This window comes from Magnolia sinica, chromosome 4 (assembly GCF_029962835.1).
Source record: "Magnolia sinica isolate HGM2019 chromosome 4, MsV1, whole genome shotgun sequence".
NCBI lineage: Eukaryota > Viridiplantae > Streptophyta > Magnoliopsida > Magnoliales > Magnoliaceae > Magnolia > Magnolia sinica.
Window position 1 is genome coordinate 99,769,835 of NC_080576.1, and position 14,996 is coordinate 99,784,830.

Here is a 14,996-nt window from a genome sequence, read left to right on the forward strand (position 1 = left end):
TTCTCCCCCATTATCAGAATGGGGGGATTTGATGGAACAATAAAATTGAGTGCACACTTCATGATAAAACACTTTAAACGCATCAAACACTTCACTTTTAGATTTTAAAAGATAAATCCAAGTCATGCGGGAATAATCATCAATAAAGGTACAAAATATCTAAATCCAAAAGTCGAGGTAACCGGAGTTGGTCCCCAGACATCCGAGTGAACCAGAAAAAAAGGTTGAGATTTCCTCCCAGAAGAGCTAGGAGGAAACGTAGCACGATGATGTTTAGACAATTCACAAATATCATAGCATAATGGTTTAGTGACAGATAAGGAGGGAAACAAAAGTCTCAATCTAGCAATGGATGGGTGGCCTAAGCGGCAATGCCACCGAGTCATGGACTCTCGATATAGAGAAATGGTACTAGAAGCGGCAACAGGTGTATCATCGAGAAGATAAACGCCTCCTCGCTCATGCCCCCACCAATCACTCTCTTCGTTTGTAGGTCCTGAAACAAACAATAAGAAGGAAAGAAGGTGATGGAACAATTGAGTGATTTAGTAAGAGAGCTAACAAACAATAAGTTTAATGGAAAACGAGGCACATGCAATACGGAGGACAAACTAGGAAGAAGAGAGAGGGATGGAACCAATCCCAGAGATGAGAGATTGGGTTCCATCTACGACTGACATACTGAGTGGGAGAAGAAGAATAAGAAGAAAAGAATTGCAACTTACCAGTCATATGGGAGGAAGCTCCAGAGTCGATGACCCAGGAGGTAGGAGAGGATGACGCAAGAAGGGCACTACCTGACTGGGCCAAAGCTGCGTGAGAAGGCTCAGGAATATCCCGAATGTGAAGCCGCATAAGGGCATCATATGCCGCCCGAGAAATGATAAGAGACTCCCCTGAAGTAGACTATTCAGCTGTCGGGGTGGCAGACTGTCTCAGAAGCAACAGTGGAAGCAATATAAGCAGCGGCATAAGTAGGACGACCATGTAGCTACTAGCAATAATCAATAGTGTGATTAGTTCCACCGTAATGTGAACAAATGCGGAAACCATTACGTCCTCATCCACGTCCACCACGACCACGAAGACTATGGCCGCTGAGACTGCGATCTCCCTCACGCCCTCTACCACGACCACCAAAACCAGAAATGCGCCCTGAGCTCAAGGATGGTACCCGAAGACCAAGAGAGGACTAATCGCCAGCAAGATGTGCCGAACGCTCGAGTGGCACAAATGAATGAGAAGGAAGAGTAGAGATCATAGCACGCTGACACATGGCATAGACTGTTGTCAATGGGGGAAGAGGATCCTGCATAACAACCTGATTGCGAACGTGAAGATAATCAGAACTCAACCCAGCGAGGAATTGCCTGATACGAGTATCATCCCGTTGCTTATGAGCATGTTCATGATCCTCTTTACATTTGGAAGGAATAGGCTAATACATATCCAACTCATCCCACATACCCCGAAGCGTCGAATAGTAGTCTTTTAAGGATTTGGAGTTTTGTTGAAACCGACCAATTTCTTAAATAAGCTAGAATATCCGTGAAAAATTCTGAGATTCCGAGAACATATCATGAAGCATATCCCAAATGCCTTTAGCCGAGGATTAAAACATCACTGAGTGGCTAATCGAGGAATCCATGCTATTTAACAACCATGCAATAACTCGATAATTCTCCTTTGTCCAAGACTTGTAGGTGACATCTGTAGAGCTTGGGGATCATCCAAAATATACGACAACTTGTCACGGGCTCCTAAAAATACTTTTACAGATTGTGCCTATTGAAGATAGTTGTCACCATTCAACTTAATGGAGGTAATCTGCAAGGGGTTGAATTCAAGAGACCCTATGCCAAGAGATGAGGGCCCTTTGTCAGCCATAGTAGAGTCCAAGAGAAATAAACCTATGCCCAGAGACCCCCTATGCCAAGAAAGATTGATTCAAACAACTCTATCTCACTCAATCCTTCAAGATAACAAGAGATAAACCTTAAACAAATATCAATCATCCAAAATACCATGAAACACAGTCAAATAGGGCTTGACCGAGTGAAAAACGGCTCAGCCGCACGCCCATTTGAGGTTAAAAACCTCTCAAACATTGATCTTAAGTAAAAAATCCACCATGGATAGCTTGGGAGGAAGATTTCAGTCCATCTTGAGCAAAGAAACCAAAGAAAAGCTTACCGATTTGAGGTAGATCGAAGAAAAACGGAATCTGGGACCGATTTTCGAATTTCTCTATTTTGCCCAAAATACCATGAAATGAGGTCCAATAAATTCTGAAAAAATCATGACAAACCTTCTAAAATCAAGATCTATCAAACCCCTAAACTTTTAGCTCAAACAGAGTTCATGCGTCCGTACAACGTTGACGTCAATAAGGTGACATGTCGCCTCTCAACCTGTTGGATGCGGAATGCCTGGATCTTTGCTCTGATACCAAGTAGAGAAGGATTTGATGAGGATAATGTGAAGAAGAGATGAGAATATTAAGAGAGAAGAAGGAGGAGAGTTTAGGAGAGATGATGTGTTAGACTTGCTTGCCCTAACACATAATATTTTATTGTGATAAAGCATATAGTACACTGCAGGAGAATAGGGAAGTGTGCACATGCACTTACACTAAAAGGGCCGCCCACTAACCACACACAATAAATACAATACACTAGCATTCTCTATAGGAAGTTGGGTCCATCGGACCCAGGAGCGGCATGACCGCACCGTAATCATAGATCCATGGGTCGGATTTCACACCCTACCACACGGGTGTTTTAGTTTTAGGCGTTTTTGTTCTTTTTTCTTGTTTCAGGAGCTTTATTGCACTTTCTTTATTTTTTTTTCGTATTTGTTTTTTATTTTTCTTGTTTTCAGGAGCTTTAGTGCACTTTCACTTCTTTTTTCTTTCTTTTTTTTTCCATAGCTTATATATACATTGTGAGAAACCCGATTTTTATTATTATTGAATGAATAGAAATTTCTATTTTTTCTTCCTCTTTATTCAAGAGATCAGGGTTTTAGGATTGGCCCTTCGGTGTTGAGGATTCCACCCCGATTTCAGATTTCCTTCTTTCTAGATCTTCGAGCTGAAGGGAAAGGTAAGAATCATCCTCCTTTTCTTTTGAAGACAAAAGGACCTGTACTTTCTTCATCTCGAATCCTTCATTCTTGACCCCTTTCGTTCCTCTCTGGATATCCCCTTTCTAGTTTGAATGGAAAAGAGGGATGGTTACTAGGTAGAATCAGATCCAAATCGTGGATTGACTTATACTAGATCTGGGATATCCTCATATTCCTAAGTCCTTCCATTTTACTGTTTACGCGATTTTATGCCAAGGGGCATAATCCTAACAAAATAATCTCATTTTTGTGTTGAAATTTACCTAATCCCTTTGATTGGAAATGGTTAGTTGATTCGTGTATTTTACTTGAACATTCCTTAACCTGATTATATATGCATTTGTGATTAGGTCATCACATGTCCCTCCATCATCCACTCTTGACCATAATCTCATGTCGTCCTAAGTGATGGACCACAACATCTCAACCATTAGATATCCACCAAGTTTTCTAAAACCAATTTTAATGATTAAAACAAAATATCAATAGTTAAAGACATTTGATTAAACATTTAAACCATTCAAGTCCTTAGACCAACTAGAGAACTACTTGATAGACAGTCCAATCGCTAAGATCTAGGCTAAAAAAAGTTTTCAGGTGAACTTGTGCATCCAGTGTTAGAGCATGTGAGCTTCGCCATATCCTAATGCATGCAGCCAATCCCTCCCCTATGTCAACCACTAATATAACCTCACAAAGTGGTCCAAAGCACAAAACATTAGGACCATGAAGTCCAACATGAGCTCCAGTCCAAGGCTTAGTCAAAGCTAGTACATGATCAAATTGATTCGACCTAGGCGTAATGGTGTCCCAAATCAAAGACTTGATGCGATCCTCCAATGCAAGTGTCTAGTTAACCTAAACATAAAAAACTTACATGCATAGTGAACATTTACACTACCATGTGGGGTAGCACTAAGGCACCAAGAGCCTGATGGTGGAGACTGTCCATCCTAACTCGTCACTAGTTCCCATCATACAAGATGACCATGGAACATGATTACAGGTTTCTCATGGACATTCAAGATTCTGAGATCCATAGCACACAACTCTCCCTTGGCTAGTGCCTATTCTAACCAAACTCTTCTTCCCCCAAGACTCTACGACAGTTAGAGGAACCCCTCCCGGGAACTCATATAATCATAAACAACTAAAATTTCCCACACAATAATTAATTCATCAAAGGTACATAGCAAACATAGTAGCAATCCAAATCCATGATCATAGTCATCATTGGCTTTTCGGGGCACACAACCAACAGCTCTCACTTTCCATAAATCCAATCATGCTTAAGATAAACACTTGAGCATACATGTCTAAACAAGACTTCACATAGCAACAAAATAGAGGATAAATGAAGAAAAGCGGGAGATCGTAGATCCTATCATTGAACCACCGAAACGAGGTGGATCATTGGAAACCTGGTTCAACCACGCTGGCAACTCCTTTTTTACGGAAAAGAAAACACCGACCAAGGTCAACCATGGCCTCTACACATAAATCAAATGGCCAAATATTATGCTTAGAGTATATTTTGTCTGTTTCGTTATATTTTAATGATCTTAAGTAAGGAGAATCTTGGGCCAGAACGAGTGAGCTTGTGTCTGGCTAGTTGAGCTGGCTATTGGACAGAATTGTCCACAAGAACAGGTTAGGGTCCAGTGCGGGGTTTAAAACTTGCTCAAGCGTACCATGCAGCTAACCTTTCCCATATAAAGAACCTCCTTAAATATCATTAAATCAATTAACAAGCTAACAAACATGCATAATGCGTTCCTATATTATACATTCCTCGTGCATAAATAAACATATAAACATAATAATACACATGCCCGATGATCCAACCATCAATCCATCCTTCTCATCCAACTATTCAACCATCTAAACATCCATCCATCCAAATATCCATACATCCATCCAACCATGTAAACATTTTTTAATAAACATATTTTTGGTGATACCGATGCATTGGCGATATTATTGAATTATTGTTAATACATTGGCGATATTGATACATTAGCAATACAAGCAACACCTAGAATTTACACAGTCGAAAATATTGACAATACTTAGCGTTATATTGTTGATACCTGGTATTTATGATACTACTAGTGTTATTGGTATCGTCGAGCTACAGATACGGATATTATCGGGGATACTAACAGTCGCATGTGGCATAAGCTGCAAGATACTTCTATTTTTTAATATATATATATATAGTAAGAACAAACATTAAAAAAACAAAATAAAATAAAGACTAAAAATGCTTTATTTTTTTGATGGAAAAGCATGTTTAAATGGACAAGGTTAATTCCATGCCATACACACACCACAACGGGCCCCATGCAACAAATGATTGTAGAAGAAGCTTATTCCACAATATTTTGCATGGTACCGGTCCCCTAAAATGGATCCACCCTAGGCTTCAACACTATTGAAAAAAATAGTGCAGATGGACCTTCTTGTAAGGCCAATTGATCGGCCAAAATCTCCTCTTCAATGGCTTTGTGGATTGAGAGAATAAAAAAATTGAATTTGGGGCCGTAGGGGTGCCTGCGCCGAGCATTAGGGTTTTGAACAATATTGGTTAGGTCCAAGCTTGACTAGAGCTGTACACGAGTCGAGTTAGCTTGCTCAGATCGACTCGGAAAAGCTCGACTCGACTCGGATCGAAACTGTGTTCGAACTGAGTCGAGCCATTTTTTATGAGCTCGGAACATTTCGAGTCAAGTCCGAGCTGGACCTAGCTCGACTCGGCTTGACTCGGTATTGAGCTCGACTCGGATCGAGTTTTGCTCATATATATATATATATATATATATATATATATATATATATATATATATATATATATATATATATAAGTTTTTAAAAAAAAATACCCTTCACTTCAGTTCGCCTGACCCAGACCATAACCCTAACCCATTCGCCCAACCCTAACCCAGTGGCCAGCCCCCAAATCGCCCAACTCTCGCCCTTTCGCCCAAATCGGCCAGCAACCCTAACCCGTTCGCCGCCTCTTGGCCATCCGTTCGCCCAAATAGTATCGTCCGTCCGTTCGCCCAAATCGCTCGACGAATAATCTCCTTCCAACGTCTATCCGGACGACCGACATCTGAAAGTGAGTCCTCTCCTCCCCTCTCTCCATTTTTTCCAGCGAGTAGCGTCCATCCGAGTAGCGGAACCCATCCGACCAATGACCACTGGCCGGGTGGCTCTGGTACGGTCGAAACCGGCTTGAAGACTCAAACTCGAACTCGACTCGAAAACTCAGCTCAAACTCGGCTCGAACTGGACCGAGCTGCTGGTCGAGCTGAGCCGAGCTGCTGTTCCAAGCTCGAAGGCCGCGCCAAGCCGAGCACGAGCTGAGAACTCAAGTTGTCCGAGTCGAGCCGAGCTGGGCAAAGCTCGGCTCGGCTCATGTACACCTCTAGGCTTGACCCAAAAATTGATAAAATCCATATTTCCCTCTCGAATTTTCCTAATCTAGCCATTGATCAAAAGGGCCACACTTGCACAAAGAAATAGACATTTTAGAGGAATGAAACCAATGGTCTACATTCAATATGTATGGATTTTCTAACCGAGGATTAGAATGGCATATTTGTGGAATCTGACACACACACATATGAAGTCAGGTTGGGCTGGGTCAGGCTTCTTTTTTTCTTTTCTTTTTTTTACTTCAGCCCAAAAATGGATCGGGCCATGCATGCTGGCCCAAGCTCTTCCTTAAGCATGGTCAGGTAGGTGACCTAGCCCATTGCCACCATTATCAAATAATAATAATGATAATAATAATAGTAATAATAATAATGATGATGGTGATAAATGCACATTTAGACTCAAAATATTAGAAAAAACAACTATACATGATAGGCTCCCATTGTATAGGGTCCCAAACTATGCGCCGTTGGAAAAAATATTTAATTAATAAATATGATTTTTAATGCAATAATTTAACACATATAATGCGTTAACTTAAAACACCCCTAGAAAGAGATCACCCTAAAAATTCAGTAAAATGTTTTTTTCCTTTTTTGGGGGGTTTTTTGTTTTTTATTTCTGGAATTTTGCAGGTATTTACACTGCTGTCATTAATATAATTGATAATATCTGCAATATTATCACATGTATCTACAGGATAATATATTTATTTCAAAGGACTGTCGATGATATCTTTTGATATCAAGAGGAGGGGATCTTATGTGGCTGGTCACCCATGGAGGATAATGGCCTTGATAGCACGAGGTTACTACTAACTAAAAATGGAGGAAGAGGTTGGAGGGTATGTGAGAACTTGTCGTCTTTGTAAGCAGGACAAGGTGGAGCCAGCTAAACCTGTGGGTTGGAGCCCTTGCCTATACCAAAGATACTGGGCAAGTGTATCCATTTTTTTCATTGTGAACTTGCCTAAGGTGGGGGATGATGGACCACCTAGTAAAGGTTGCTCTAGACATGAGTTCTATGCCATCTTAACTCCAGCACCTACTAATAGTACTGCAGAAGAAGCAGCAGGATGATTAGTAAAAGATGATGTAAATTACCTGGGCAGACCCTTGATCATCATCAGTATTAAGGACCCTAGGTTCACTGGGAGGTTCTGGACGTAAGTGTTAAAACTCCTAGGTTTCAAGCTCAACTTCTCCGCAAGCTTCCACCTAAAGTACAAGCTTCATTGGAGACATTGTGAGACATTGAATCAAATTCACTTGCATGTGAAATGCATTCTCCTACCATATTCAATTCTTTGTTGGTATCATTTTGCACTGATGTTTTTACATGATTTGTTGAAGAAAATTCTCAACTGCATTTTTCAGTGCAGTTTAGTAATCAAGAGCCATTTCCCTTATTGAAATCTACTACGCCACACTATTTCTAATGGAGGCCATAATCACCAGGATTACTTCTCTTTCCTATTGCCATTTTCCAACTGCATTGAGTTTCATGGCCTAAAGGCAAAGTTTTCCCTAAATGCTAAATACCTTTAAACTGGTAGCTTGTATCTCTGTCAGGGATATCTTGCCCTATTGAGCATGGGCCTGCAGTTCTGATTTTTGATATATCCAATGTCTGTGTGTTTTTTCTTAGTGATTTATTGATGACAATGAACTAGTTTGATGTGTCAATAGAACATTTTTCACCAGCTTGTTCTTTTGCAATTTTGATATTTTTAGTTTATTTAGGAACCCTGGTGAGTTATGTTGTGCCCGTCCTTTTTATAAACTAAAGGAACACATTTTTAACATTTCACATGAATATTGCCAGAACCTTCTCTTGAATTTTGACTGACATTGTGATCCAAATCTGGTAGAAGAACACTGTTGAATGCCCATTTTCTTCTTAGAGCTAGGGAGAAAATATATAATCTCAAACTTCATTTAAATTATTGAAGTTCCCAATCTAGTGCCTGTTTTTAGTGTTTTATTGATCTAACTTCTGGTTTATCTCTTTTTTTTTTCATTGGGGTTACTCATTTTTCATGAGTGGGCTCGCAGATGGCTGCAAGTCTGTGTATTGTACATGCAATGGAGAGAATATCAATTGGCGATGATGGGAGCTTGTCACTATCATTAGTTGAAAAGATCAATAAAATATTCAAAAAGGTTAGTTTCTGCATGCAACAAAATTGTACAATTAGAAACTTTTATTTTCAAATCTGTTCTTCTCATGATAGATCTCTTATTTAGTGGTCAGTTGCTTCTAGAGATTTTTCTTTATTATTATTACATACTATTTTATTTTTCCTTTCTACAGTTGACCGAACAACCTGCGTTTTCTGAGCTAAAAGCCCAATACTCATCGAGGGGTTACAGGTAGGATGCCAAGCTTTATGTAAGTATAGGCACTAATTATTAATATGTAGTTGGCCTGTTTGTGTGTCCATTTTAATGATTTGGCTTTCTGCAACAAACAGACTGAATCGGGAGGACATCCTATGCACTATATTATCAGCAAATCCTTTCTGGCTGCAAACAAGCATATGATTTTGCAATTTTATTCAGGCAATTGCATCTCATTCAACACAATGCATGCTTGAGAACTTCTGACACTCACTCTTAAAACCTTCATTTCCTAATCCACATCCAATATCTTGTGGTCACCAAACTGCCTATGTATTTGATAATTTTTATTCTTTTCATTCTGCAGGAACCAACATTGGTCCTTTCCTGTCCAACTTTGCCTGATCTGTAAAGATTAATCCGATATCTTGTACTCTTGGATTATGTGAACAGTAATCGTGTTTTTAAAAAGCGCTACATTTACCTGAGCATTATATATTTTTCAGCGGAATTTGTTTTTGTTGGGGTGAAGAAAAACAGTTTTAGCGATGATCTGGGTTATGGGTGTCAGATGGATTTATAGATATTAGACAACCTAAACTACATAAGTTGATAAAAATCTGAAATTTTTAGAAAAAATAAAGACACATTTAAACAAATTAAACAAACTTTGAGAAAGATTTAGATCAAGACAACCTACACCACGTAAGTCCAAAATAGTGTTACTTTATGCATTAGCTATATACAAAGCTGCAGAATGGGACGGGGGAGAGATTTTTTGTGGGAAGGGTCAGAGGACAAACACAAGTTCCATCTTTTGAAATGGGACGATGTTTATAAACCAACAGTGCTAGGAGGAGTGGGTATCTTAATGCTAGAAGAGATTAATCTAGCTCTTTTGGGTAAATGGGTTTGGATGTTTAGGTTGGAGGGAAAGGCTAGATGGAGGGAGGTCTTATTGAAAAAATATGGGGAAGAGGTAGGGGGGTGGTGGGCGAAGGCTTCATCAATGTATCAATGTTCTTACTTGTGGAAATCGATAGAGTCCCTAAAAGAGAGTGTGGGAAGAAATAGGCTTTCATTTGGGGGATGGTAAAAGTATTAGATTTTGGGGTAATAGGTGGGTGGGAGAGGTGAGATTGGGTGAGAGGTTTCCTTTTTTAGCGGGTCTAGCTAGGTAAGAGGTGGAGATGGTGAGCAATTGCTACTCAATAAGAAGGGAGGAGGTAACATGGATTCCTACTTTTAGAAGGAATTTGTCGGATGGGGAGTTTGAATAGTTGGTTCAATTGCTTGAGGTGTTATCTAAGATTTCTCTAGTGTTAGCAGAAATGGATTCCTTGAGATGGTTTAAGTCCAAGTCAAGTTCTTTCTTAGTTAGATCATTCTATCGATTCATGAGTGTGACTAAGGAAAATTTTGAGGTTTCTGCAACGGCATTCCTTTGGCATTATGGTGCTTCTTTGAAGGTGTCGGCTTTTGGTTGGCTTCTAGGCAGGAATAAAGTGCAAACGATTAATAATTTGCGAAAATGAAACATGATTCTACCAAACGTTTGCTTGATGTGTTTGAAAGATGCAGAATCAGTGGATCACTTATTCATTCATTGCATATTTTCCAGGGAGGTTTGGGATTGTTTTCTCAAAAATTTTGGGTGTTGTGGGTGTTTCCAAAGTCGATGAAAGAATTTCTCTTCTCTTCGTATGGTCGGTAGGGAAGGAAAAGAAAATGCTGTGGTGATTAAGTTTGTTAGCGAGTCTATGGGCTTTATGGTGGGAAAGAAACAAGCAGTGCTTCGTAAACAAAAAGAGCGGAGTGGTGCAAGTTTTCAATCAGGCATTTCTTAATATGAAGGAGTGGGCAGAAGTATAGATTTTTCTATCTCCTCTTCTTGTCCTTCGAGGGGCAGTTCTTCGTTGTTGTTGTATTATTGTATATTTGTAATTTTTGGCTTTGGCTTTGTGTGTAGCTATATGGACTTGTATATCGTGCTATATGGATTTATCATTACACAGATCTCTTGCTTTAGAAGAGAATTTTTCTCTGTTGACTTACCCTAGGTGTTGCCCCATCCCTGCAGCTCCGGGCATGATTTTCTCTAGCGTTCATCCTCGGCCTTTCAATTAAGGAACCGTTGATTCGTATTGACATTTTTTTTTAATAAATCAAGAAATATCTAAAGCAGCTAGGCTTTCACCGTCTTGAAGCGAAGGCAAGGGCACAAAAACTCTACCTCATCACTCAGTGCATGCCTCTTTCTTGGGCAGATTCTAAGCTACAAGGATTAATTAATTTTGTTGCTCTTTCATTATTATTATTATTATTATTATTATTTTCCTTTCTTCATATGTTTTATAAGGTGGCATGACCTCCAATGTCAACTCCCTCGAGTCTCCAGTCAGCTTGATTCTCAGGACCCCGAACTGCACTGAGTCATCACTGTCTTCTGTGGGCAACAGTCTTTAACTACACCAATGTCAGGTTATTAGTCTTGTAAGGACACGGTTAAACTTCACTGTGAGATCGCTACACCATTAGCAGTGCTCAAAGGCAACAAGTTAATGGTTGATGTTTCTTCCTTGGCTATGGCACCACTTTTTGCTGTCTTTTATCTTTGCTGAAGTCACTGTGGTGAAGCAATCTCACACCATAGTCAACCCCATGAGCATAACTTTACTGGAAATATCATGTTGCTCCATCATGTCCGAGTGCCTTGTATTATCTGTTTTCTACTTTTGTTTGAAATTAACGTGCATAGAAAGTAGTTCCAGTTTGATTTTTTCTAAGCTTCTTGCCCTGTAAACTCTCTATCCATGCTGTGTTTTAATGGTACTACATCTTGTACTCAAATTATCCGGTGTTTGCAGTGAGGGAAAGGAGTTGAGCTCTTTAATACTCAGTGATCTCTATTATCATCTACAAGGGGAACTGGAAGGCCGAGAAATCGCACCTGGTCCTTTTAAGGAGCTTTCGCTACACCTACTTCAGTCAGAAATTTTGCAGACTAACAAGAAGAAGATCAACATGGAATTCTGCCTGTCAGAGAACAATATCCATCTGTTTAACCCTGTGCAACTACGAGCAGATCTGGGATTGAATTTTTGGGATCATTCAGATTGGAAGGCATTTAAACCTGTTGCCGAAAGAATGTTGGTGTACATGCATGATGCAAATTCATTGGCTTTTCTGATGGATTCCAAGCATTCTTCTTTGAAAGCGCTTGCAGCCACCTTATCTTTGTATGAAGGAAATGTGAGTTCCTTTTGAAATCTATATTCCAACTTGAACAGCTATATTTTTTTCTTTTTTCTAGCCACAATCTGGTTCGATGCGTTCATGTGAATTTTACCTATGCTTGCAGTTAACTGAGACAGAGACAGGATCACTTGGTGGGGGGATCAGTGAGCCACTCATGGAATCATGCATTAGTTACCTATGTAAATGTTTGCAGTCAACGGCAGAATCATTAGTTTCAGCTCCGGATGCATCTGAGGATATACTGAACTATCTCACAACTCAAGGGGAATTACTGCTCAATCTTCTCAGGTTTTTATACAGAAGAGTTTCAGTGAGAAACAACAAGCAGCAGTGCTTACCACTTTGTACACTTGTCATGAGAACTTCAGGCCCAGGCCTTCGTGTGCTGAGTGATATTCGGCCATCTACTCCTCAGCTCAAGAAAACAGTGAAACTCTTCCTTACCTTGCTTCTGACAGCAATCGAATTCAGTTACCCGAAATCACATGTAGAAGAAAAGTCACATTCAGATGCTGTTGATGCATTTGCTGAGGTGTCTCTTGTGAGTCTGGCGGTGTTGCCTGTTCTTTGCAACTTCATTGAGATTTCTGAATACTGTAACCTCTCTGCGGCTGCAATTGACATGCTGTTGAAAGGTTTCTCGACATATAATACCTGGTTGCCCATCCTACAGAAGCATCTGCAGCTCCATAATGTTCTATCGAAGCTTCTACAGAAGGATTCTCTTGTTTCCATTCCCATAATTTTGAGATTCCTTTTGACCCTTGCACGCATCAGAGGAGGTGCTGAGATGCTTCAAACCATCAATCTGTTTTCATCTCTAAAGGTGTTGTTTGCTCTCTTATTGGATGACAAGCCTTTTCCAAATGGTCAAGAAGAAAGTGACAAAGAAGAAAACCCTCATAACATATGGGGACTAGGGCTGGCTATTGTCAGCGCTATGATTTGCTCTTTGGGGGACGATCCATCTTGTATCGATATTGTGGAGAGCGTGATTCCTTACTTTTCCGAGAAATCGTATTTGATATTCTTCTATCTTTCCGCACCAGACGTCCCGACTGACGATCATAGCAAGAAGAGAGCCCGAACTCAGAGGGTACTAACCTCTCTAACAGCACTGAGAGAAACAGAGCACACCCTCATGCTTATCTGCATGCTCGTGAAACATCAGCACTCATGGAGTAAAGCCATGAAAGAAATGGATTCACAACTAAGAGAGAGAAGTATTCATCTTTTAGCTTTTATAAGCAAGGGACCTCATCGCATTGGAGAATCTCCACGTAGGACTGCACCTCTCTTATGTCCTCCGATATTAAAAGAGGAGGTCGAATCTAATGGAAGACCGCCATCCATTGACAGCAAACATGGTTGGTTTATTCTTTCTGCTCTTGGTTGTGGGTCTGAACCTCCCATCTCTTCAGTTTCAAGCACGGCCTTGTCTCTCCCAATCAAGGATCGAGCAAGTGGAAGAGCTGATTCAATCCATAGAACATACTTCACTGATTCTGTTGCTATACAGACCTACAGAATTGCTTTTCTTATTTTGAAGTTTCTGTGTCTGCAAGCTAAGGCAGCAGCTAAAAGGGCAGAGGAGGTGGGATTCATTGATCTTGCGCATTTTCCTGAGCTTCCCATGCCTGAGATTCTGCATGGCTTACAGGTAAAATGATAGCATGCGTTCTTCCAGTTCCGGTAAGGTTGCATGTGTTAAAATTAATAGGAATGCAGAATGGTTGAAAATACAGTGGCATGGTGCGCTTTTGCACTTAATGTAGTAGCAGTGGACATTAGCTTCTGCCTTAGAGGAAGCAGTTTGAAGATGTGAGATAACAGGGCAGAAAAGTGGCTGTAAGAAGTGGACTACTGTGATGGTTGACCTCCATTTTGAATTGGTGGTGACTCATCCTCACTCATGGCATTCATGTGCATCTATCCATACCATCCTGTAAGAAATGTTGTGTGTGGATCATCTCTCTAAAATCACCCCGATCAAGAAATCTTAACCATCCAATTGATGGATGCCAAATGGAGGGTTAAAAGTAAATTGGTGAATGGTCCAAATTCCAAGGGCAAAAAGATATTCTTAGTATAACTTTTGGTTATGTGGTTCGGAGATTTGAACACTCTGGATTGCCTTGAAACTGTCATGTGTATGGTTGAAGAGTCGCCACCATTTTTTGTTTTTTTTTTTTAATGGTTCTGAATTATCACAGCATCCAGCTCGTAAAAAGTAGTAGCTTTCCAAGTAATGGCTCCACCTCATAATTACCCAAGTGCTCTTTATTTTGGTTTGTAACCCTTCCATGTCCTTCAATAATGCATAGCTTAAGCAATTTGAGAAACTAATTGCATGCAAATTTTTTTCCCGACTTCTCATGATACATGGTAGAGATTCTAAAATGGAACCAGTTCATAAGAAATGTGTCCAGAAACCAAACTTTTTAAAAACAGCCTTTACTGAATTGTTTCTGGATGCATCAGGACATGAAAAGTCTTCTGATGCAGCCATTCCTTACTATGGGGGCTCATGGTCCAAGTTCTCCAGACCATTGGTCTGATGGGCCACACCATGGATGGGGGACACTAAAATTCTTGAAATTTTAAAGTCCCTAGCCATCCAATATTTTTCCCTGTTTTTTTTTTTTTTTTTTTTCTTGGAATGCCATTGTATATTCTCCTAAATGGAGACCATTGATCAAAGTGCAAGGATCCTCCAATCTAGAAGTCTGATCAGATCAGTCTGGGTCACCTAACCATGGCTCTACTTGTACTGAATGGATGCATCAGGATGTTCAGGACATCATACTCACGTATAGCAACCTCTTCAAAGCT

General features: G+C 40.1%; 1 protein-coding gene across 3 annotated transcripts in view; it reads left to right on the forward strand.

Annotated features, from left to right (window-relative positions):
- The window catches only part of LOC131243494 (uncharacterized), a 141,743-nt gene that overhangs the window by 125,872 nt on the left and 875 nt on the right, over positions 1–14,996 (forward strand). For all 3 annotated transcript variants that reach the window (XM_058242884.1, XM_058242885.1, XM_058242886.1), the window contains 4 exons: positions 8,622–8,729; positions 8,881–8,939; positions 11,774–12,158; positions 12,268–13,824. In XM_058242884.1, the coding sequence (XP_058098867.1) occupies positions 8,622–8,729; positions 8,881–8,939; positions 11,774–12,158; positions 12,268–13,824 (2,109 nt within the window). The remainder of the gene's footprint in view (positions 1–8,621; positions 8,730–8,880; positions 8,940–11,773; positions 12,159–12,267; positions 13,825–14,996) is intronic.